The sequence below is a fragment of the Epargyreus clarus genome, unplaced genomic scaffold, assembly GCF_041222505.1.
Source record: "Epargyreus clarus isolate Ecla_fem2 unplaced genomic scaffold, WU_Ecla_fem_2.2 ptg000008l, whole genome shotgun sequence".
NCBI classification, from domain to species: domain Eukaryota; kingdom Metazoa; phylum Arthropoda; class Insecta; order Lepidoptera; family Hesperiidae; genus Epargyreus; species Epargyreus clarus.
Window position 1 is genome coordinate 9,481,175 of NW_027332216.1, and position 27,650 is coordinate 9,508,824.

Sequence of the window (27,650 nt, forward strand, 5' to 3'; positions counted from 1 at the left end):
ATGTAAAAAAAACTTATATAAGTACACCAAAAAATATATACAAATTTATTCGAAATTAAGGACATCAAACATTAAGAAGATTATACCCTGTCACAGTATTGGTGGTTCAATAAATGTGAACGAATAAGGTATCTTGTAAATTACGGACCGGAGCTTCTATTGACATGTTTCTGAGACGTAATTATGGGGTCCCATTGAAAGCATGGATTACGTGTTATTGTATATATAACCTAATTTCAGCATCATGTACTATCAAATTCGTTTCTAATGAATTTAATTATGATAAGTTTCAGTAGTGTTATGGTTATTGGAGCTTGCATATTCACTTGCATGGTATTTGTATCCGAATGCGGAGGGAAAAGCTCGACGGGTCAGAGGTTCAAATCCCAGGCACTGACGACGTGATAATTAATTTCTAAGACGCATATAACTTTTTAGTTATATGCGTATTAGAAATTAATGATCACTTGCTAGACGGTAAAGGAAATCATCGTGAGGAAACCTGCATATCTGAGAGATTTATTAAAAAAAATCTCAAAGGTATGTGAAGTCTACCAATACGCACTTGGTCAGCGCGGTGGACTATGGCCTAATCCTCATCATTATGAGAGGAGACTCGTGCCCAGCAGTGGGGCAGTAATGGGTTGATGATGCGGAGGGTAATGTTTTTATACCGTATATATGTATTATTCTTTGGCGTGCCCTAGAGCCCAAATGGCAGATTTTAACATATAAAGTGTCCTTGGATTAGAGTAAAATGTGGAGGTAATCTTATGCTATATATTTAAGCAGACGTTTTCATTAATAGCTTTAATTGCTAATTACTAGTTAATATTTTGAAACATAATGTAGAATACATTATGTTTTTTCTGCATCAACCATCTCCACACGTATGTATCGTCCAAATCGATTTAGATTTTTTATTTTTTTAATTCGCAGAAAACCTATTAAAAGGGCACTCATTTAGAAATTTAGAAATTAGGCAACCATACTTTTTGTATAAAAGATTATTATTCATAAAACGTAAGAACCGTATGTTTAAGCACGATCCTAATTTAATCCCCATTACCACCCTTGCGTATCGGAGTCGAAAAATAAGCAAAGGATAAAAGGACATCCATTACAGTATTTGTAGTATTAAGGCGGATTACAGGACATTGTAAAACCCATTGTTTCTCAACCATTTTTGGTGCGACATAAAAAAGACAAAAACTCAAGTAAAAAGACTGCATCACTATAGAATTATTATAGTATTTTGATTAATATTTTTTGAAAACGTTTTAATAACGATAATCATTTTAAACAGGGTAAGGAAAGATGGTGACGATAATATGGTTTGATCGAGCCTTTGATAGTCTATTGGGTATAGACCTTCTTATCTACGCCACTTCGCCTGGTCTTGGGCCGACTAAATCTTGCAGTTATCAGTGCACCTCATGATTCGATACAAACATGTTGTTATTACATGATAATATTTTAAAACATTACATACCAATTACTTCCTTCATACTTTTACGACCCCCTTTAACAACGAACACCCGCAGTTTGAGAAACGATGGCCTAACCCCATGCGGGCTGCCGACCGGCGAAGAGCTTGTGTTACAAGCATTGCTTGTTTGAGTTACGTCAAGTTAAATAAAAGTGTTTGCGCTACGACGCTTTCGGGTTTTAATTAATTTTGGTTGAAATATTTAAGAAATCGTGAATGTTTTCGCAAATTTAGTCTCTGTGCTATTTTCTTTGATATCGCATCTATCATTCTGTGCGTGTTTTGATGTCTAGCATAGACTAAAAGACATGCCCTCATAGCTCTATTTTTTAGGAAATAGGTTATAAAGAAAATATAACCTTAATACACACGGACCTACCCATAACATAAACGTATTAGTAGTACTTATTATAAAAATAACAATCCGTATTATTAGGTTATTATTAGGCCTAAAAATAATAAGCCGAAAAGGAAAGATATATATTGTTGGGGGTATCTCCAATGAAAGACTAGAATCCAGCTAGTTATTTTTAATTAATTCCAAGACCTCCACCAATATCGTCTTTGACATCTGCCGTTTCCCGCCATAATATCCTTTTTTTTTAAATCACGAATACAGCGTTACAGTCAATTAAATATGTAGCCAGCATTATTTTTCGAGTGAAAGGTTTTAAACTAATTTTAATTTTATTTATTTTTATAATGCTGAACTAACACAGTTAGTTATAATAATAAATGTGACCTTACAATAGTCTATGTCACTCTTGAGATTTAGGGGAATCTAACGACACCTCATTATATGTTAAAATCCGTCTAGTCTAAAATCCGGCTATAGGGCGTGCCAAAGAGTGAACCTTACATATACTTCAAAACATTACTCTCCGCAGTCAAGTGTAAAAAATACCTAACCATACAAACAACTAAATTCAGTTCCAGCCATATTTTTATAAGCTTTTTCGCATAATATTTTTAAATAGAGAGAATTTGGATACCGGGAAATTGGCCAGCATTTTGCTCGATGGGAAATATCCCTAAATGTAGGCTGTAGTGGCCACGTTCCGACGGGTTTTACACTAAATTGGAGTTGATTCAAGAGGAAAACGCCGCCTTACTTGTTTTGAATTTGCCACGAAATTCATAGAATTTTTCGCACAGAATCGAGTTCGATTTGCGAAAACTATGCTAATACTCCAGTTGGGGCTAAAATCGTTTTGTAATATAAGATAACAAGATTGTTATCAGTGTTCGGTTTCGGGGTTTAGATGATGTTTAGTACACTCTAGCAGAATATTAAACATGAACGTTTCGACACTCATTATTTCAGTGAAATAAAGGGAAAAGGTTCAGGTAAAAAAAAAATATAGATACCGCATTGCCACATGTCTTTAAAATAATGTATTGCTAAACGGTATTTCCATGCGTTACAGCCTATTCTTGAATTTATCTGTAGGATAACAGAACTTATACACCCATTTCCAAAGTATCTCTGAGTCCGTTTATCCAGGCTAATTTTAAGAACGGGTAGATCAATTATAAATTAGAACACACATGAACAAGCATAAAAAAATGTGGGCTGTCATTTATTCAGTGCCATTGTCATCACATAATAGCCCGCAGGGTGTCATTCGTTCCATTAAGATTTATTATCCACTTCCGCCAGCTTCAATTGCCGCCGTTAAATGAACACTAGGCGGCGAGCTTTGCTCTACATGCTCGTCTTGTCATCAGTACCCTTACCATGAGTTTTTACGTTTTGACAAATAAGACTGTTTTGGTATTTGCTTACGTATTTGCCCATATAATTTCCAATCAGCGCCCCTAGCGGATTGTATCAGAACTGTAGTGTCAGTAACGTAACATTAAATGTCTAAATTGACGAAATGGCGCTTTATGTTTTGTCTCTCTTTTTTGCGAACATGTGAGACAGACAAAAAGACTTGAGTACTTACTTATTGTTACGTTTGCTCAGTCTACTGAAGCAAACGGAACAGAATAATGGATTGAGTAAACGTAACGTAAAATTGTGGGATGTTTTGAAAACTCATGGTAAGGGTACAAGACGTTTTTATAAGTAAGCCCACTGTTACAACCACGCGAACCGTGCCATCTACTTTTTGTAATATACGTATAGTAGACTAACATGCAATTCAGTTGATGGTAAGTGGCTACTGCCGCCCATGGACTTCTGTAATCAACCCCAGATAGGACTAGATATTCCTACCTGAGGTCGGCCACAGATGCGCCGCTACCCTTGAGGACTAAGCCGGAACGCCTCGAAAAAGTATGTCTCCCTTACCACACCCTTCAAACCGGAACACAATAACGCTTAACTATGCGGTTATTAGGCAGAAATAAGTATGAAAATAGTGGTGCCGGAGTTGAACCACAAAGTTTTACCGTATTAAAATCTGTGTCGGTATCAAAACTTAATCAAAACAAATATTTTATTTTTTAGTTTAGTAAAACGATTATGCCTCAAAAACCTAGATAGGTAAACACGAAAATTAAAAGATATAAACACAAAATTTCGCCGAAATAATTAGAGACGTTTCCGACAAAGTGATTACGTATGTACAAGAATTTACCGTTAAAAGTCGTAAGATATTGTAAATAGGTACAACAGTTTATAAAACATGTATATTATTCTTCAAAGGAATTGGAAGCCTCATATAGGTAAATTTATTTTATTTCTTTATCGATTTAACCTTATGTATATTTACTTTATTTCTATATCTACTTTCCCTTTAAACATATTGTTGCTATGAGGCAAACACTTCAGAATATTTGCCTGTTTCTTATGCATTATCTTATATATAAAATTCTCGTGTCACAATGTTAGTTAACGTACTCCTCCGAAACGGCTTTACCGATTTTCACCAAATTTTACATGCATATTCAGTAGGTCTGTGAATCGGCTACTATCTATTTTTCATACCCCAAAGTGATAAGGGTTGTTCACCCTTAACATTTTTTTTCATTAATATGGCAACACAACGTTTGCCGGGTCAGCTAGTAACTTATAAGAACGTCTGATCCAATTTTAATGTAATATTTGGGAAAATATAAAAAAATACTTTGACTCTAATAGGTATCAGCTCGATTAGTACATAAAAATACGGAAACTACAATTACCTTCACACACAGACACCCAACGTTTGTTTTATTTTCATGTAATTGCCTCCATTATCCATCCATAAACTAATGAACTAAAACATTACTATAAAACATATACTAAAACGTTTTATGTATTTATGGTTAGTTTCTCAGAAGGACTAATGTAGTTCTAGGTACTAAAAGCGCCCTCACATTATGTCAAACCAGTATAAGGTATCGGTTGGCTAGCAATGCGAGTAATATGTGAACATACTTTATACTTGAACTGAACAACAATTGGATCGTAGATCAACCTAACTGTACCCTTACCATGAGTTTTCAAAACATCCCACAATTTTACGTTACGTTTACTCAATCCATTATTAATCCTAAATCTCACGTGAATCCTAGCATTGCCATTCACTATGAAAGTCCATCAAAGCCAAGCTAGACAGCATCCAATCAACAACAATGCGTTGTATGTTAAATTGTATATTGTCGTTTCGCGCTAAACCGTCGTAACTGTCGCCCATATATCCGGCTGAACGACCGTTGTCCGGTATCCGTTACAACGCAATAAGACTACATAATACAAACTATTTTAATACATACATCCATTAAGCAATGATAAAAAAAAAGCCTCGGATTCTACATATTTTGGATTCAAAAACAAAAATGACCGAGAAATCTTTTTTCGTTACAAATGACGGCATGATTTCAAAGAATTTCGTTTTGTTGGTAATGAAAGATAATATGATGAAATAACCTGACACGTACTCTTGACCCTTGAGCAAGACCTTAGAAAAAAAAGATTATATATACTCAGAGGTGGAGGATTGTGGCTAAGAGGAGACTGCCCAGAGTGCCCAGTTATGGGACAGAACTACAAATTAATTCAAATTCCGTGATGCCAAAGATTTCCACCGATGTTTCACCAGTGCGAGTATATGTCGATAGACAATATGAACATAGTCTACCGCTATTACGTAGGTCTATCGTACGCCCTACATTAGTGTCATCAAATCAAACGTAAACATTTCGACTGAAAATACACGTTCGTCGAAAATCGATTAAAATGAAAGTGTTTACTTCCACGATCCTAATAGCTGTCATTTCCTAACATCAGCATATCGCGTAAAAGATCAGTAGAATATTGTATAAGGTAGACAGGTTCCGAAATAGATTTGTTTGTGACGACAATGGCGACCTTGCATTCACTGAAAACAGGTCGTCACAACCTGTCTATATTCTAATGAGTAAATACATAGATTAACTGTTGTCTACTCGTACATACATTCTTAAATATAAAAAAGGATACTATAAACGACGACGACGACGTAGGTACATGTAACCAAAAACTGTTCTTTACAAAATAAAAACTCGAAAATTGTAATCCAAAAACATTGTGCTCGTACAACAAGCATAAAGAAATTAAAATATTACTCGCGCATTAATCTTTCAAATATATTAGCCAGTAATAAGAAAAAGAACGGCTAAATAAATGTGAAATTAGGACGAATAAAACTTTTAAAGCCGCCCTAGTGGTTTTAACCGGGTAACTTCAGTCAAAAGCGCTCGGTGAAAATTTAAAAGCCACTATAAAACCGCGTTTAAACAGGCTATAAGGGTAAAGGCACTGTATTGTTCTCAGATTAAATTTATCTACAGAAATAAATCTTATATATAAAATTCTCGTGTCACAATGTTAGTTACCGTACTCCTCCGAAACGGCTTCACCGATTTCCACCAAATTTTATATGCATATTCGTTAGGTCTGAGAATCGGCTACTATCTATTTTTCATACCCCTAAGTGCTAGTGGTTGTTCACCCTTAACATTTTTTTATTTGGCAATACAAGGTTTGCCGGGTCAGCTAGTTAAATCTAAACGTAAGATACTAAAACAACATTTTTTATTTATTTTAGTACCTATACCTATCTGTATGTTTTCGTCTACTCGGGCTTTTAAAAACCACTGAACAATAACAAAATTGCTGTAATAAACTGTTAAACACAACATGATGACGTGTTCCTTCATTTTTAACGTAGTCACAATTCTTTTTCAAAAAGGAATACTGTGGCAAAAAAACAACAAAAAAGTTGTTTTAATGGTGTAAAAATACCATACGTACATATACATTTAAAGAGTAGGTACTATTATTATCGTAGGTAGTATAAGAAATACAGATCTATCAATAAGTGTTCTAAGTAAACGATTCTATTTATCTAAGCATACGTGGAAGCCTCCAGCTGCACACAGCTATATTATTTATACGACAAGCATAATCGTTATTCTTATCAAATATGAGTGCCAGCCCTTCATACGCGTCAATACTTACGAGTATATTGTATAAACTCTACATGAAAGATATTTTTTCCAATAAAATATGACTAACCAATATTATAAACTACTACTAACTGTAACTTATGGTAGGTATTCCTAGTAAGATATGTATTATAATTAGTCGTCGACAACCAGTACTGTCCCCCTGCTGAGCATGGATTTCTCAGAATGGAAGAGGTTTAGTCCATAGTTCGATGTACACTAGTCAAGTGCTAATAATTGGACTTCTCACATCTTTAAGAACTCTTTTAAGAAGTCTCAGGTGTAGGTTTTTTCAGAGCGGTAAAAGTGAAAATTAATTTCTAATATGCACTTAACTTTGAAAAGTCAAAGGAGAACCGGAGATTTAAAACTCAGTCCGCCCTATCGCCAACAGAGTTTTAATCGTTAGGCTGTTCTATCTTAAATATTTAAAGTTTTGATTTTCATACTAATAGTATAAAAATCAACTCACGTTAAGTCTGTCTAAATCTCTACTCTAAACTCCGAAGTCTTTCCACCTGTAAAAAGCGTTAGTGCTATGTTCTTAGAGGGTATTATAACGCAAGGACTTCTTTTCTTCCGTCACAAGGCATTCCAACTTAGTCTTCAGATGTAACAACACATCTGTGAGCGACATATGTTTCAAAGCAATTTGGGTTTGAGTACAGATGTGTAATGGATGTCAGTAACCACGTACCATCTGTTGGTATGCACGCTTGTTTGCAGGTTAAACTTCCTATAGAATATACGCGCAAAAAATATAATCTATCAACTGACACATATAGGTGAAGCTAGCTAAACAAAGAATCATACTTATTATAAATACATGAGTTTGTTTCTTATATTACCTAAAAAAAATATCCACGCGCATTGTGTATTAATCGCACATCATCATTATGTACGAGCTTCGATCACTAATAGAACTGTACGAGCCATTATTGCCCTGTCAAAAATAAACACGTTTGTGCTTGACAGCGGCTGAAATCAATAACGAATTTGCGGTTTTATTAAAAAGTATCTATCGCTATATAGCGGGTGGGAGGCCATCAATCTGTGGGAGTGACGGGATGAATTCACAAAATGTTGGCGTAACCGAGTTCGTTTCGCGAAATTTATTACGGCAAAAGTCTACTCGCAGCGAAAATTTCGTCAACATCCAAGCTAAAGCTTATTCACATCGCGAGACACTAATTAAATTCCTACAAACTGCGAGCGAATCTTTTCAATTAACGGGGTATGCAGCGAACGCCGAGTTGATATGCAACGGCACATAATCAGACGTCGGAATCGCAATGTGCTTAATTAATTACGCTTCTACTATCCTGTATGTTGCAAATTCGGGTCACTAGGCTACCTAGCGGCCATCAGCTCGCGCAATTAGTCCTGAGGGATTTACAGACTGAGTCCATTTTATTACCTTTCCTTGAGCAATACGTTACTAAACAAAGAAGCGTTATTTCGTCCAAAACGCCCGCGTCCCGGTAGTCGAAAAGTTTTTTATGGACCAATTATCTCGACACCAACAGTTTTAGTACTGGTTTATTATCTCTCAGTTTCATTTATCACCTCCAATGTAACTGCGAATCAGAAAGTAAATAAGTCGCCCCCAATTATTTGGAAGAGAAGCTTTATTTTCCCTGCAAAAACAACACAGTTCGCAAACACTGCAACATTGCATGAAATATGTAAACTTTGCAAGTAACTTGATATGTACTTCGCACTTTGTAAATATTAATAGTTGAGTATGCTGATGAATTCGTTCTACCATAAATCTGTACTTGTGTAAAAATTTCAATAATTACATACTGTACAAATAAGCCCGAATATAACTGTATTTTCAAATAGCGTATAAATATTGTATGTAGGCTCTCTAGGTAGGATGTATCCTCAAGCGAGAAAAAGAATGACATGTGGGTAAAGAGTTTGCTTTGAATTTCAATTTCGCATCGGTCCAATACAGCGTAAGAAGCTTCAGGAAGTCGTACAAAGGAAAAGTATTTACTTGCGGTGCTCACATGCATGAAATTGCATTTCCGATGCGCCCCGAGACAACCGCTTCGAGAATTGCCGCAAACTATGGAGTATTTTTAAGTCAGGTAAAACTTCAGGCCACCACGAATCAAATATTCTTACATGACTATTGCTTGGTATTGACAAGTTGATGTTGGCGAAGTAAAACAGTTTATTTACAGTTCAAACTCCAGTTTTAGAGATGTATATACATAGATACAGCTGCTGGTATATCAAGATTTTTTATTTTTTCTTTATTTCTTTCGTAAAACAAATAATTGACACCCGTTATCCGGAAAGATAAAGCACAAATTTTTCGTCATTATAATTAGAATTGCCAGCGTCATAGGGAAGCATTAGAAAGCTACACAAATTCTTCACAACATACATCCTAGGAGACAAGGAATACACTTATGCTTGAATTAAATATTACTAAGAAAGAAATTAATTAAATTAACCGTGTAGTTTAAATAGCACCAATGCAAGAAAAGCATAGGTAGACGATCCAGAAGATTTATAGTGACATCCTCCGAAGTTATTCTGTCGCAGTCGCCAAATGACTGCGGTTAGTTACTAGTAGTTATCTGAATGCTGATAGATGTGGAAGGTGGATGAATGAAGGAAAAATCTTATACATGCCGAAAATGATTTTACCGGTGGGTATTTCCCGGTGAGGTATTAGTTAATTTCGTACAAAATTCTCTGATGTAAGTTTAAAATATCCGCAGATATTTTCAAGCCAATGTGCATTCCCCGAGGAGAACTAGCCCGTTCTCTTCCTCAGCGATAACACGTCTTTGTACTTAGCGCCGACTCGGTGAAATGCCCGGGGAATATGTCGGAATATGGAAATAAGCGATATGATTACAAGTATGTAAAGGGCGCGGCCCGAAGAATCTTTTCTGTGTTAAGATACGAGATATTACAGTGGCACTTAGCTGTGATGTAGTATCGTAGGGAAAACGTATAAATAAATGTTTAACCAAGTTTCGGTGTATACTTTCATATACATGATGCTTTTAGAATATTATATGCTTCGTACAAACAATTTTTTTATTTACTTTATGACGGTGTTGTTTTTAGTATAATGAAAAATTTAAGTGAGAAAAATTCGAACGCGTAAAAAACGAAATGCGCTGGAAATTACGGTTATAATAATTTGAGGTATATTTTAGGTCGCAGATAAGGGTTTCCATTTCAATTCATATGTAATGGTATGTATGGTAATAGATACACACAATTTGAAATGCACATTTCCATGAATTTACACCGCATATCATTATTCCAAAATACAACACACTAAATTCTATTAAAGTCAATTTTGTATCACTTCATTTTAGTCACAGTTATATTTAGACACCTTTTAAAGATAGACAAGGAGATCGTTTTGTATTAGTAACACACCAACACATAGGTAGTTTATAATGAGAATGAAGGAATATATTTTTAAGATAGTAGAACCCTTTGTAGTTCGACTCCGGCGGCACCACCGCCATACCTATTTCGGCCTTAAAACAGCAGTGTTATATGCTGCTGTTTTTAAGTTTAAAGTAAGTGGTAAGGAAAACGTACTGTTTCGAGGCAATCCAGCTTACTCCTCAGGGATAGCGACGCAGCTGTGGCCGATCACAGGTAAGAATCTAATCTTATCTGGGATTGATCACAGAAGACTGCATGCTACTTTTACAAAATAACCCTCTGGTTCTGCAAATAACGCACCGGCTTAAACGATATCGGAGCGTCCCTAGCTTGTTTACTTTGCACTGTTGCATTACATTAATTTCCCTAGAGGAACATTGACCTAGACTCCTTAGTCGAACACGTCATTGCACTCACCGCTACCGCTAAATGTTTCAGTCGACCTGGTGATATTTTATCCGGAATAAAAGGATATGAATTGATGATTATATTCTACGAAATTATGGTAAAAGGACATGTCACGATATAGATTGGTGACAGATATGTCACCAATCTGTTATATCTTGCAAACAATAGCTTAGGGGGTAGCAACTACCTACCCCTGATCACTATGCTGGAATTCCTAGTAAATAAGTCTCTACTAACTTGTAAGAGATGGTGATGGTGGTAGTTAGGGGTGGTGGTTCAACATACCCTTTAAATCAGAACACAAACTTTACTAACAATTTTTTTCTCATCTACAAAGAGATAAATAACTTCTAGTCCGCAAATATCTTCGAAATATCACACGTGTGTAGTATTCAAACTTAAGACTTCTCACATAAGCTAATATTCATACCGTTGAACTATACCTGATACCAACTCGCTTATTAACTTTGAACAAATATTTATTTATTAATTTATTTGGCAATCCATTTTGAAGGTGGTAGAACCCTTTGTGGTTCGACTCCGGCGGCACCACCGCCACACCTATTTCTACCTAATAACAGCAGTGTTAGGCACTGCTGTGTTCCGGTTTGAAGGGTGTGGTAAGGGAGACAGACTTTTCCGAGGCGTTCCAGCTTGGTTCTCAGGTGTAGCGGCGCATCTGTGGCCGACCTCAGGTAGGAATATGTAATCCTATCTGGGGTTCATTACAGATGTCCATGGGCGGCAGTAGCCACTTACCATCAGGTGGACTGCATGCTCGTCTGCTACTCTTATATTATTAAAAAAAAAAAAAAAAAATCCAACAGCGTTACACTTATCGATATAAAAAGATTACAATTTGTTACTTATAATATGGCCAGAAATGGATTACACTAAATAATAAATATGAGAAATTAAAATATGTTTATGAATCCACGAAAATCATTTTATCGTTACCAACAGTTTAAACCGGTTTCAATGCGCACATACGAGTAGGCACTAAAACGCGGGTATACAAATACATTTTTAAAATGGTGTTCTGTGTGCATTTTATTTCCGGGTCACGGGTCATACACACGAGCGAGCTGGAACAAAAAACGCTTATACCAAACTACATTGGAGGCTTGGAGGCCATACTTTGCTAGTTGGTTATATTTAGTACCAGATTTTGTCATATTGCAATCCTTTTTTTAGTAATGAGAGCAGCAAACGAGTGTTCAGTTCGTCTGATTTTAATCTACCGCTCATAGACATTTTTGTTCACAAATAGAACATTACGTCTACCTGAGTTTAATCACAGATACGTTGGACCATAACGTAGTTGTTTTTTTTTTAATAAAATTTAAGTAGCAAACTCGATAGTTTATTTTCATTGCCGTTCATAAATATTTTTAATGCTTCGTTTGAGTGAATCGTTCGCTTGAATTGAACTGCTTCGTTTGTCGTTTGTCGAGTGTCACTTCCGCAAAACCAAAACACAGCAGCCCTTGATATTTGAAGGCAAAAATCGTTGTGCTGGTAAAGCTTACACTACCAAACCACAAAAAATCTACTTTTTATTATATAACTCTATATTTTTCCTAAAGCATTAATTTCTTGGGCTTCTTATGCCTCATGTTTTCTTGATTTACCTTAACCTACTTCAAGTTTGCTTAGAAATAGAAATAAAATTGTACCTCTAGGTGAAACTAAATGTCAAGTACATTGAGAACATTTGTAAGAACATTTAGTATGACTGTTTTCTTACGTATAACACAAAAAGGGTAAGGCTATTAAGATAAACTAAAATAGGCCGATTATTTTTATTCTATGTCAGTGTTTTTCAATCCTATTCATGACATGACCCCCTAAATTATAAACATAATATTTCGGAACCCCTTCGCTTCTTAACTTGTATTTTTAATAATGTTAAGATATAAAATTCGCACAATTTTTTTTTAGTAATTAGGTATAGGTTATAATTTAGAAACAACCTAAAACAGATGTTTTTACATCGATTACGTCGCTAATCGTTTTTTATTATTTTTTCATAGTAAATATATTATGTTTTTGAAACCTACATTGTTTATTCCCTTTTACTGAGACTTCGCGAATTCCCACGATTCTCATCAGGAAGCTTTATTACCCCCAAGGGGTCACGACTCACACTTTGAAAAACACTGTCCTACGTAATTATTGTAATTTCCTCTGAACGGTATCTGAATCTAATCTTTTAATTCGTTCCCCATAGTATTGATAGTCGAGCAATGTCTCACGAGGGTGAAAACGAGACATATATATTTCTTAGGGTTCGGAGTTCAAATCCCAGATGCATATCTATATTCCTTCGACATAATAAGTCGTTATAACAGTTAATTTTGCTTTAACTGTAAAGGAAAACACTTCGTAATACCTACGAGAAGAGTTCATAAAGTTTTCAAAGGTGTGTGTAGTCTATCAATCCGCACATCGCCGGCGTAGTTGATTATGGCCTAAATTCTTCTCATTCCGAGATCATGAAGCATTTTGAAAACTCTCATCACAATTGCATCCAATAAATAAAATTGCCTATAAAAATCACAATAAGTGTCATATTTTACGTATATAAAATTTTCCACGGCTACAATTCCGTTTCCATAAAATTCGTTTATCGTCATTTTACAGTCATGTTACAAACATTTTACAGGCATACTATAAACTCAAAAGAAAAGCACGTACGAAATAGAAATACAAGATATTCTAACATCTCCAAGATATATGTACTTGGCCCTTTCATCTCGTTCCCGGCTGGAGATCTTTCGTTGAAGACATTTACGTCATCGGATGAACAAAACGGTCGCTGTTTATGTCGCCGCAATAAAAAATGATGCTTCTCTCAAGCGCTTTCCAAGTATACTTAGGTATTCTCGCACAAGTATAAATAGAAACGTAAAGCTGCCTTAACACGAAACCATTAAGCTACTAAGTATAAATTCAGCAGATAGTAAGGCTGTGTTATAGTTGAAACTGTCAACTCATTTTTGTTTGAGATTTTAGGTTTTATATTAGCAGAATTTATATTTACTAAAATTAATTATTTTCGACAAAACAGTGGGTACCAATTATAGGTGTACTAGTTATAGTACATATATTACAACAAAAGTAACTTTTTTGCAAAATCACTCAACAGTATTACATTGCAAGAGTCTAGTCATGCTCAGAATGTAACAATTTCACTTTGCATTCCTTCTTTACCAAAGTCTCATAGCAGAGACTGTGCACTGAATACAATAGCAGGCGATGGCTTCAAGGCGTGAAATATTACATATTCAGAACTTACTTTGTCAAGAGAAGTACTATGTAAAGCAAGTTTTTCACCAAAATCTCATTACGAAATAACGATGACTATTTTGTCAACGATGATCTAAGACCTAAAAAAACAACAGTCGAGTAAGTTCACTGTACACCCCAATTATATTATCTGCAATTGAAAATATAAATTATATTAATATAAAGTTATAAATAAAAAATATAAAATAATAAGGTTACCGAAACAACTCGAAAAATGAGGAAACAGAAACAGCACAGATTAACGACGCAAGTCAATTGAGATCACGATAGGTACATAAATACGATAACCTGTTGAGAAAAATGTTTTAAAATCAAAAATATTTAATACACAAAGCTAGGCTATAGCGTGGAGTTCAATCAAAATTTTCATACAAAAATCGTAAATCCACTTCTGGCTAACAGAGTTTTGGATTAATTGACAGTTGACATACATTTCAGAAAGACTTAATTATTACCAATTGTTGGTAATGTGTGCTGTAAAAATCCAATATAAAGGAAACTGGTTTTATTCTGCATGGTTTTAGAGGACACAAATAGACATATAATATATTCGCCATATTATGGCCTACACTAACCAATATCGATATCTGGTAATATTCCGACTGTTGTCCCTATAAAATTGACACAATTGTCTACGTAACTACGTTAAATGCTTGTATTACGGTAGCCTTTCCGAATTTATTTCATGCGAGACATTTTTACGACGTGCTACGATATTGCGTATTGCGTTACTATTAAATTTGACGTAAAAATCGTATGAAGCTAACCTAAATTAACCTAAACAATATCGATATTTGGTAATATTCCGACTGTTGTCCCTATAAAATTGACACAATTGTTTACATAACTACGTTAAATGCTTGTATTACGGTAGCCATTCCGAATTTATTTCATGCGAGACATTTTTACGACGTGCTACAATATTTCGTATTGCGTTACTATTCATTGTGACGTAATCATCGTACACAGCTAACCTAAACTAACCTAAACAATATCGACATTTGGTAATATTCCTACTTCTGTTCCTATAAAATGGACACAATTGTGTATATAATAACATTAAATGCTTGTATTACGGTAGCCATTCCGAATTTATTTCATGCGAGACATTTTTACGACGTGCTACGATATTGCGTATTGCGTTACTATTAAATTTGACGTAAAAATCGTATGAAGCTAACCTAAACTAACCTAAACAATATCGATATTTGGTAATATTCCGACTGTTGTACCTATAAAATGGACACAATTGTGTATATAATAACGTTAAATGCTCTTATTACGGTAGCCATTCCAAAATTATTTCATGCGAGACATTTTTACGACGTGCTACGATATTGCGTATTGAGTTACTATTCATTGTGACGTAATCATCGTACACAGCTAACCTAAACTAACCTAAACAATATCGACATTTGGTAATATTACGACAGTTGTACCTATAAAATGGACACTATTGTGTATATAATACCGTTAAATGCTCTTATTGCGGTAGCTATTCCGAATTAATTTCATGCGAGACATTTTTACGATGTGCTACGATATTGCGTATTGCGTTACTATTAAATTTGACGTAAACATCGTACGAAGCTTGGAAAGGTTCTAAGCCAATTTATTTTCAATCTGTTTTCCAATTACGTCCCACAGCCATCCGCGCGGATTAAAATTATGACGTAAACACGTCTGGCTAATAAATATGCAGTTTTAATAAAATTAGTTCAAATTATAACGTGCAAATGTCAAAAAGTGCGGCATTTTTTTTACGTTTCAATATTGGGTACTTGGATGGATCCTAAGCCTCTCCCGACATCTGGAGAAGGCCCTGAGCTAACCTTCGTCGGATATTTTCTAACCATCCATTATGCCTTTGGCAAAACCTAATGACTCCTCCCCATTGATGACAATGATGACTGACTGATTAACATGCCCTACGAAACTCGAAAGAGCGGATGCCATTATGCAATAGCATAGGCTCAAATTTATCAAAACATTGTTTATAAATAACGTCAATTATATAACGTCATATACATACGTCTCGTACAATGTATAGATACAACAACAATAGGGAGTCAGACCCTTAAAACATGTCTATATTCCTGAGAAGTTTCAACAGGTACATAGAAAAATATGTACTTCTCATCTGTAATCAATTTCTGATTGGACTTCTGCCCATATTACGAATGCAACTTGATAACCACAACCATAAAAAAACATCTTTTTAGCCAAACTTTTCCAAGTGTCCACCGAATCGTAATTACCCTTTCGTCTAACTTACTTGCACCCGCCAAGTTTATTTGGAACTAACGAAGTCACATAGTTACACAGTGCTACGTAGTTAGTAAGCCAGAAGTCCCCTGAAGTTTAAGTTAGCCGTGGAATAGGTTCTAGTTTCCGATCCCTAACGATCAAAATGGCAATTAGAGTTAAGTCTAATTACAAAAAGTTTCTAAATCAGCGGCCGTGTACCTTCGTGTAATGTTGCGTGGCGTTGAATATTCTTCCTTCTAATTGGCTGGATTTCGGATTTCCAATGTTCCCATATTATTTGATGATGGTTTCGAAGGTTTTAAAGTCTGGTTCGATCGGGCAGTTACCACCAGTTCAGTGGAACGGTGTAAATACCGGCTGACATAGATATGAGGAAACCATCTTGGTCGTCAGAAATAAGTCATAGTGATAGGTTACAGCTAGAACTGCTGTTCAACATTGAATTCGTTACATTTGTTAATCTTTTTACAGGAATGGATGATTACTTAAGGATGATTTGTTTCTGTGTATTGTGCTAAATAATATAGCAAGCAATCATACAAATATAAATTCATTTCTAGAACGCACATAACTTTCAGAAATCAGCAGCCTAGGATTCAAACCTTATAAACAAGCCGAGTTTCCACCACTAGGCTATCACATATTATTCGTGTCTAATTAAATGACTAGACAATAATCCTTCCAAATATAAATGAGAGTTCACCTGATTTATCTTACTCAGTTTATGATTACACTCAAACGAATCCGGTTTTCCACCTTTCATACAACACAAAGAGCGTAAATTACACCACAGTTTATTCTCGTTATAAAAAGAATGCCGTGAGTCTTACCGCTTGGAAGATATTTTAATTATTCTCTACAGGGGAACCGGCAGAAATATAAAACGGATAAAGAAAAACTTGCATATATATTTCACTCACTTTCTTTCAGCAAAAGGGAAAATGTTTATCTCTGCTCTGAGGTCATAATTATTACTCTTTTGATGAATGTATTTTATCAAGCGTAACATAGAAATGGTAACTAATTGCAATTGAAAAGTATTATATTTATGTATGTGTAAAGGAGAAATGGTTTCAACAAATCATGCGTCAATGAGGTTTACAATATGTAACAAACAAAATTAAATATTTCAACTATTTTTCATGTCATCCTACTTTTCAACTATTCAAGATCTAAAAGAATTTCAAAATATCATTTTCTTAAGCCATCATCAGTCCACTGTTAGCCTCTTGCAAGGCGCACCTTAAGTTCCGAAAAGTTCAAAATTGACGAATATAAAAAAACTACAAATTTTAAAATTTAACTGTCAACAATCATAAAATGCGTTGCGATCAAATACTGACAATAAAAAATTATGACATGCTAGCCAAAAATATTTTTAACTAGCCAACTTCCTGGTGTCGATTTTATTCATCGTTTTTATAAAAAATCTCTGTCAAACGCCTAAAGCGCCAGACAACCCCAAAAATATCCTAAGCTAAGATTTTCAACCCCAGAATAACTGTAACTGTTAAAGGGTGGAATATGTGTCGTGTTTATTTGACACGGTCCACAATCACACGAGCGAGGGGATCGATGAGTGTCGTCTTGCGGCGCGAGAGCCCTCGTGGGGGTGTCAAGCCCTACCCTTTGAACATCGCTGTCGTGGTATCCCAAGATTAAAAAGCACTACTTTACGAAAACTTTCAAAAATAATATGAATGGTAAATTCTGACACGACCCTTGGAATATAAAAATAAAAACAGGTTTTAAGTGAACATCTTTTTGTAGTGCAACTCCGTCACGCCATTATTTGTCTAACAATATACTTAAAAGGATCCAGAAAAAAAATCAATTTATACACGAAGTAAGACGTTGTCCTATTTAGAAAACTATTTTTAATAAGAATGTCTATTTGCATGCATACTATTAGCCGCGATAGTTTTATATTCCTTTATAGGTATCCCTTATGTTAGAAACCTTAAAAAAAATCATCATGCTGCTCAAATTAACATTTCATCCGATAACTCGATTGACTATTTGCCGCGTGATTCACTTATTACATGCAAAAATCACAAGCAATCACAACATACGAGCAGTATTAAGATAGGATCAATCAAGGCAGTTGTATATAATTCTTAAAAGCCACATGTTGAAAGAGCTAGACGCCCCAACGAGACGTCTTGTCTACATAAGGTGACACTCATCCCTTTATTATACTCGCGAGAGTTCGAAACGTCGATATTTCTCCTCTCCGCTTTGATATCTTTCAATTGAAAGGTTTGATTTTAATTTTAGATGCAAATATTTTTTTTGTAATTTAGCTTTATAAATTTAATTCTAGATTAATTAGACACTTTGAATCAGTCTACGTGACCCGGGATTGAACCTGGAACTGTCGTGTTGTATAATTTTGATCGTTAAAGCACGGGTCGCGAATCTTTACAAATAAATATAATGTAAAACTTCAATTTGGACTGTCTATTGTATAAAAATATTTACTTAATATAATAAAAAAAATCATTTGCTTAATCAACCATTTGAATGTCTAGACAGAAACTACTTTTGTTGTTTACTATTGTATGTCTACGCAGACTTATAAATTACTAAACTTGTAACTTTGACCTTTTACATTTTATTTCAATGATAAATCTAATAAGGAGCCTGGGTAAAAAAGGTAGTCCAAGGTCCAAGTAACTGTGTTATCCTGAAGATCAGGTCTTGATAAACCGTGACCCGAATTATCTCTAATGAGTAATTTTCGTCCAAATCGGTTTCGGGTATAAAAGTAAAATAATCTATACAAACATATAAAATGTACTAAGTAGAAACACGCTGATTTATTTTTATAGCTATACGTTGATCCCGTTGTTATCTTATAGAGATTACAAGTAGATAATCCATACATTTGTGTAACAAACACTTAAAGTGCTAAGTGTAGTACGAATAATTACATATTAGGGAAATTATATAGTAAATCCTTATGCAAATTTTATCAAATAAATAGTAGCGCATACATAGCGCATAATACCTTTCATTCTGTAGGTGATAGAACATTGTGGTTCGACTCCGGAGGCACCACTAACACACCAATTTTTAACTAATTACAGCATTGTTAAGCTCTACTGCATACCCCTATGAAGGTTGTGGTAAAGGACATATACTTATCGGAGGCGTATCTACTTGGACCTCCGAAGTAGCAATACACGTTTGGCCTACCTCAGGTAGGTGTCTAATCTTATGCGAGGTTACTGTCACTGCAATGCTACTTAATGAAATCCCGCATATAATCGCAGTACCGACAACGCAGTGTGAACCCAGCCCTATAATACGGTTTCTGAGTACGTCACTTTTAAATACCACTAAGAACGTTATTCTAATGACATGTGTTCAAAGCGAGAGGCTCGGGAGCCCACAAGGGCTCAAAACGACACTCATCGATCCCCTCCACTCGTGTCATTACCGCCGGAGTTAGACAAACACGCTTCCCTTTACCGAGTACGTAGCAAAGTTTATTGACTCTTCATCTCAAAGCAGGGTAATTTTACTTAGATCATGTTTTGTATGTTTTCTTTTTAAGATTAGCTATTTAAATGACCTCCCGAGCGGTCCATTGAATACCTACTGGTTTACGATTCAGAATGTTTCGAGTTCGATGCCATTAATTGTGTAATTACGAGTGTAATTATGAAATATAAAACGGATATCGGATATATTGTGTACATATCTTTATGTGTATAGACTTTTACAAGTTACCCGAAGTTTGACTTTTATCACTGTTTCCGAAGAAAAATCCATTTTATAGCTGCACCTTTATCTATCAAAAATTAAAAAATAAAATTTAATATACGAAAGATGTTCACGGCACATATTTTAGGAATATTTCAGTAGTTACAAGAGCGCCACAAATCATCAAGCAGATTTAGCCTGAGTAGGATCTGAATCTGAATCCAACGTTGAGTTGGACAAAGACTTTTAAAATAATTTTATATCCAAGGTTTTAAGAGTGACAGACAGAAATGCTGCGAGGAAAACCGCTTTCAAAGAAAACGGATTTCGCAGAATACGGGATAATCCGAAGAGTCTAATCTGTAAGTTAGCACTTAGAATTTCGGAAAATGTGAATTTTATAAACATTGCAAACTTCCGAATAAACATAATTAGAGAATCTTAGAAGTTTGGAAGTCAAGTTATGAATAAAGAAGCCGAAATCCTTATTAAAATCTTTATTAAACACTTATGTAAAACGGAATCTGTTTTTAAATTTCATAAAATCTTTCATATGAATTTCAAAGTCAAATTTTTCAATATCTTTAATATTATCATAGTCAGAGTCTAATCAATCAGAGGGGCATAGTTCTGGTCAGGGTTATTGATTCTCGCAGAGCCAAATCCCTAATCTTACGTCGGAATAGGGCAGAGGCATCATCTCCGTAACTTAATCCAAGAGATAGGGTGACCCGTGGGATTCAAAAGGCTAATAAGCTTATCATACACATAGAATATTGGTACCAAGTAAAATAACGAGAAATTATTCCTTTTTACTACTTACGTTTTTATTGTAGGTATATGATTACTTATCGATTTTAATTAAAAATGTATAAGACCGTATCGTAACGTAATGGACGAATGCAAAATGTCCCTTACTATTTTATGCAATATTAAAAGTTCGTATAAATGACGACTTGAAAAGTAGAGGAAATCCGCTCAGAATGCATGAACTAAAGAAACTAAATACATTATAGGCTTAATTATTCGAGATGCTATCAAGTAACTCATGATCTGATCAAGTAACTTTGCGATGGCTCTAGCATACTATAAAAGCTACGGCATTTCTGTTTTTTTTTCAATTGCAACGATGCTACGTCACGTTTTGACGACGAATAAAAGAATAAAAGCATTTTATTCACTGCATTATGCTGCAAAAAAGCAATACCTAATAGCCTAAACGCAGCCCCTCAATCAAGAGGACCGAGGTTTCAATCACAGGCACACACCTCATATTTTTCAAAGTTATGTGCGTATTTCGAATTAATTATCACTTGCTTTAACAGTGAAAGAAAACATCATGAGGAATTGAAAAGAATCCAATAAGTAGCTACGACCGATTCTCAAATGCGTGCGGGGTGCGGCGTTCGCTCGCTTCACCTCTTCCGAAAAGCAGTTAAATTGGCGATCACCGATGCAACATGTAGCAATGATGATGAAATGAAATGAAATATATTTATTTTGTATAGGCCAACGACGGCACTTACAAATTGTCAGGTACAATATTTTTCTTAAACTACTACCGGTGATGCATATGTATGTGATAAGACCCTAAAGAAAATTTAAAAATAGGTTTTGTGCACATATCAGCTTTTCTTCGTAAATTCAATTACCCTGATACTTTACGAGAACAATTAGTCCGGGTAATCGAGTCTCCGCTGTATATCGGAAAAATATTCCAATTAAATTGAAATTATAACTAATAGTGACAAAGAAATTATCACGACATATTCGATTAAAGCTTAGAACTTGGACTTTGTGCTTTCGATTAAAAATGTATATGACCATGACATACTTGAAAGAAATTACTATTGAAACGTAGAAATGATTTTAATTCTATACGCCAAAGATAAAATATAGGTTGTCGATATACAAAGTTGTTATAATATGTTGCTATTCATTGGTAAGTAAGACTATATTTTGGATTATGAAAATTTAAACAAAGTTTAAAACTTTTAAAAAGGGATTATAAACCACCTGCGGACCACCACCTGCACCATCCTCCCACAGTTTTTAAACATATCAATCAGTTATGCCATCAGTAAATAATCATCGCGAAGTATATAAACACGACCAGTAGATAACCTCTCAACTTTGTGAAAACCCACTACATTGCTTTCAGTTATATTTAGGCGTTCAAAGAGAGCTATTATGCGAGAGAAGCTTCTGATCGACGTAGTGTATTTACGAACTTTCCGCAAACCTATGTTTCCTATATTTATTTAACATTATACGACGTGTGTACAGAAACGCACGTTTTAGGCATATCTAAAAATAGCCTGATTTTACACCAACCTAATGTATTTCATTTCTGTTCAGAAGTAGGCTCTTTATTTTCGCACGTCTAAAAGTGCTTTTACGTCGAGTGAAGCTTCCAATAGACGTGAATTGCCTGAGAGCTTTGAGTAAATCTGTGTTCACTATGTTCACTCGAATATATTTCAACATTTTTATTGAAACGCACGAATTTGGCATGTAAAAATAGATGGTTTTATAACAGCCTAATCTCCGTTTTCAGTTTTATATGAATAGTATGCGCTTCAAGCTTTAAAGAGATTTATGATTGAAGCTTCCAGTATAAATAAGTTGTGATTGACAACTTTGATCGAATCTATGTTCATTATTTCAACTTAACTTTATTACTTTGTTAATGCTTTATGTATGATGGTAAATATTATATTCTGCATAGTGCAAACTGCATGATTTAAAATGATATATATATATACCTATATTTGTATGTATGTATTATATATGTACACCTATGTAATAATACTTATATGTTAAGAGCGGAGTCATGCGAAGAAGCTTTTATTCTAATTCTATTGGCCCATACGATTTCCTAGTTCATACACAATCCGCTAGGGGCGCTGATTGGAATTTGTATGGGCAAATACGTAAACAAATACCAAAACAGTCATATTTGTCGAAACGTAAAAAGTCCTGGTAAGGGTACTGTACAGGCCTATCTACGTAGGTAAACTGTCCTGTAGACCGTAGCGTGTATAGCTTACATTAGTCTAATAACGCAAATGATAAATGCAAATTCGTGCTGTCACCATCCAGGCCCGCCACATCTTTTGTCACATGCAAGTGGCAATTGTGGTGAGTAAGCGAAGCAACGCTGAACACAACTGCCGCCTGGAAGTAAGCCAAAATAGTTTCCATTCAGGCTTTCTGGGCAATGTTTAAAGCTTTTAAGAATGTTAAGTACTCCGGTATTAACTTTCATTAAAATTTCACGTGCTAAAGTTTTCCCTTTAATGTTAAAGCAACGTTAAGAAATTATTTTTCAAACTCTTATTTTACACAATACCTAAACAACATGATTAACATTCAATCAATGGTATAAAGTTAGGATAAAACTATTTCGCAAAAATATCCACTACCAAGATGTACGATTGTAAATATGTTAAACATAGTGCACAAATATATAAATATATACAAAGTAGGTACATATAAATGTAAACCTTCTCTTATATAACCATAACGACGGGTCGCTTTGAACCAAAATCAACTCCGAAATCTGCTAATCCAATCAATAGAGACAATCTGGCTGACGGCAAAGTACACAGTAGATTAATAATAACTACCAATATTTAAGGTTCCGTTTATCTTCCAAGCTAGTTAAAAGACGAGCATTATTCTGTTGAAGATAATGCCATATTAGTAAGTACTTACTGAAAATAATGTAGTAAAATTTATTTGCCTTAATGGCTTAAAAAATAAAGTGTGTGTGTTGAAGGTGTTAGAACCCTTTGTGGTTCGACTCCGGCGGCACCACCGCCACACCTATTTATGTGTTAGATGCTGCTGTGTTCCGGTTTGAAGGGAGTGGTAAGGGAGACAGACTTTTCCAAGGCCTTCCAGCTTAGTCATCAGGGGGAGCGGCGCATCTGTGGCCGACCTCAGGTAGGAATATCTAATCCTATCTGGGGTTGATTACAGATGTCCATGGGCGGCAGTAGCCACTTACCATCAGGTGGACTGCATGCTCGTCTACTACTCTTATATTATAAAAAAAAAAGTGTGCCATTTTGGATGTATTGAGTCGATTAATATGGGTTGGAACTGTCGGGAAAAACCCGAGTATTTCGGTCTCACTGGTTAAACTTGTGAAAAGTCAATGCATACCTACAACCTACACGAATCCGAGCGAAATTCGGTCCACCAACCAATCAATGTGTAACTTAAATCTTAATCAAATAGGAAGTTACAATCAGTAAGTTCTTACATACAGTTTACTAAATTAACCTTTAGTTAAGAGGCTACTCTTTTCGATACTTATAAAACCATACGCTAAAAAGTCATTTTGCGTTATCCAGTTCTAAAAATATAATACCCATTTTCGCTGCATTAACTAAAACAAATTGAAAATACGCGTGGCTAATTTTAGAGTAGGAACTTCCTCTCTAGCTAAATACCAACATAAATTTCCGTGGTCCGTACAGCTTCCATTCCTTTTAATTTTCATTGTAACCCGATGCTTAATGTTTGGTTTTAAACACAAGTAAAGTACACAGCCGGTCGCGAGTTTACTCTTCCCGTAAACTTTTTATCCTTGGCTTAAAAAGTCGCGCGTTTTTATTGTTTTGAGGAGTTTGAAGAGCAACTTTAGAAAACAAAGCACGTCCGTGGTGCTAAATTTGAAAAGTTACTTTATCATTTAGATGGGTTTTAACTTTTTGGAATCAAGGAAGTTCATCTTGCGATTGATTCTCGATAAAATTAGACTCTTATCTATGATTTATTACATTGTTTTCGTATCAGTCAATCCAAACCATAGTGTTAAGTAAGCACAGTAAGAATTTACGAAATATTAAGTTAGAGATTCCTTTTAGACTTCAACTTCTTAAGCCCGTCTAAATTATATTGAAGAATGAGCACGAATTCTTGCTAAATTCTACTTTTGTGTGATGGATCGAGCTAAGAAGCAGTAATTGCTACAGACCCTAAATAATTCAGGAGCGAAGTCTATATAGCTGCGTTGCTACTCCTGAAGACTAAATTAGAACGTAATAATAGCATCGACCTTGCATCGCTGTCATAAAACAATATTTATGGATGTGGAGTCATCGCTGTCGACCAGAAGTATTATAATCCGGGTAAAACTGCTAGTCCGCTTTGAATATAGAAATGAATCGCGTCGCCATAGCAAATTGAATGACTATACCCTCCGCAACAACTTCAGAGCGGACTAGCAGTTTGGCGCGAACTATACCTTGGTAAATAAAGAACATTTAATGACATATTTCAATTAATTTGTAGATAATTGGTAAAAATAATGTATTAAATAATACTCGTATAAACATTAAAAGAAATATTTATTTACTCGCATTAAAGTTAATACGCACAAAGATTATCGAACTTGTGGGGAATAGATTATGTCAAAACTTTTACAACACGAACTTGTGGGAAGAGCCGTCTTAGGATCAGAAAGTTTTAGATTAAAATGGGAACACAGCGTTCTACTTTTCACATATTGCTCTCATACTCGTATTCGTGCTTCGAAATTAAATTAACGTATGTGAATGGAACAAGTTGTACTGGATTCCGATGCTTCTTTAAACTTATGAATTTAAAAGTATATCGAGAGGCAAAGTAATTGGATCATGTACTCAGTTCAACTGGGAGCAATACAATACTATTTTTTACCCATTTTATGGTTAAGTTTTTATTCTGAAATAGAAGCAGAAATAGGCTAAAGAGACGACTGTCATAAGTGGTCTAGGTTCGACCCCAAATGGACAGGAGTCATACCCGAGAACCATAGATCCGTTACTACACCTGAAGACAAAGATAGATTGGCTCCAATGAGTTACTTTTCTTTACAGCATTCTTCAAACTAGAACCCATTTGCTGCTGTAGTGACGTAATAGACATAACAGCTGTCATGTCTAGGCAGTTATAGGCAAACATGGAATTCGACCAACGTTAATTTCACTAAACGCAATCCAATTGTCGACGTTCTTGAGTATGTATTTATGTCAAGGGTTATAATGATAAATGTATGTATGTTTCATATATCTTATTTATGTAATCTTACCTGGTGCCTGCCACTGGTTGCCATACAGCATCTAGAGGAGCGTGCGCCGGCGGCGGAGGCTCGGCGCCCTCTCCACCAGCCTCCGTACGCCCCTCCCAGCCCTAAAACAAGAATAAAACAACCTTAATAGTAAAATCAAACCCTTTTCCACATGTATAAATTGTTTTTTTGACACAGTAAAACTGAAATTACTTAGTGCTATCAAATAAAATACTTCGGATTTCTTACTACCCAACTTATAATATAACTTTTATAATAAAAAAATATTAGTGACAATATTTTTTTATAGGTATTAGATATACAAGTATATTAGATAGCTTTTTCGTGCTTTAAAATGCCATGCCATATTTATGTAAACCACATACACCATAGGGCACCAACACATTTGAAGAAGCTCCGAAGCTTTCCACGGGTTACAAGTAAACCACACAATATATAGGGATTATCTTTACGTCTTACAAATGATGGCCATGACATAAAAGTACAAAAGGATAACTAACTCTCGCCATAAAACAGTGCGTGAAATCAGCCACATGACAGTTTTATTGCCCACACAAACTGATACCATTATCGCTGTTCCGATCCACCTAAACGGCATTGATACTTACATCGTGTAATACGACGCTATAATTATTTAATTAACTTCCTGAGTATCTCACTCCTTATCTATACACTTAAAACTACAGAACTGTATTGGGATTTAACGATATCGATAAGGAAAATCTATAAAAACTGTCTGGCGTACGAATTGGGGAAACTGTATTGTAACTTCGATTTGAATATGATCCTTCGAAATAGATAATCCCTACATCATTGCGCACGATAAGTTTCTTGTCTAATTTACTCATTAGAGGTAATTACTGCCCGTGAGAATATAAAAATAACTGAGTACCTAAGCTATTTAATCGTAACGCTAGGATGGATTTAAAGAATATATCACTCCGTTTTCAATAAATTATTGACAAACCTCAATCCCGCAACTATTCGTCACAATCATGTCATTACGGCTCGAACTTCCGATGTATTGTGTCACTGATATTACGAGATACAACACTGTAAATAAATCCACATTATCTCTGTAATTACATCATTCGTTTTATATTGGATTGTGTTTGTATTACTATTATGTAATATGAATTAATTACGATACACTATAATGTCTATACAATTATAACATTTAATACACAACGTAGTTATTTACATATATTTTACAAGCTTTTACGAGTAGATAAATACGCTAAACAAACATGAATTGCTGACATATTTAATCGTATTCTATTACATTTTAAACATAGTCTAATAAATAAATATTGCTTTCAGGAAGAGAAGAAATATAGTTTACATATCCGGTCAACTGATTATTGTCAGACAGTTTAGGTATACTCACAAAACTCTTGTTGCGGACGGCGAATAAATTTAAGAATAGTTGATATATTGTAATTCATATTATTGTTTTTTAGTACGTAAGATTGTTGATTTTATAAGAATATTTAATGTGTATGAAAAATAATGTACAACTATGTTTAAAATAAGGTATTT

General features: G+C 34.9%; 1 protein-coding gene across 1 annotated transcript in view; it reads right to left on the bottom strand.

Moving 5' to 3' along the window:
- LOC140744384 (uncharacterized) overlaps positions 1 to 27,650 on the bottom strand; it is a 75,060-nt gene that overhangs the window by 23,420 nt on the left and 23,990 nt on the right. Inside the window, exon 2 of the mRNA XM_073075953.1 lies at positions 26,112 to 26,212. Within this exon, the coding sequence (XP_072932054.1) occupies positions 26,112 to 26,212 (101 nt within the window). The remainder of the gene's footprint in view (positions 1 to 26,111; positions 26,213 to 27,650) is intronic.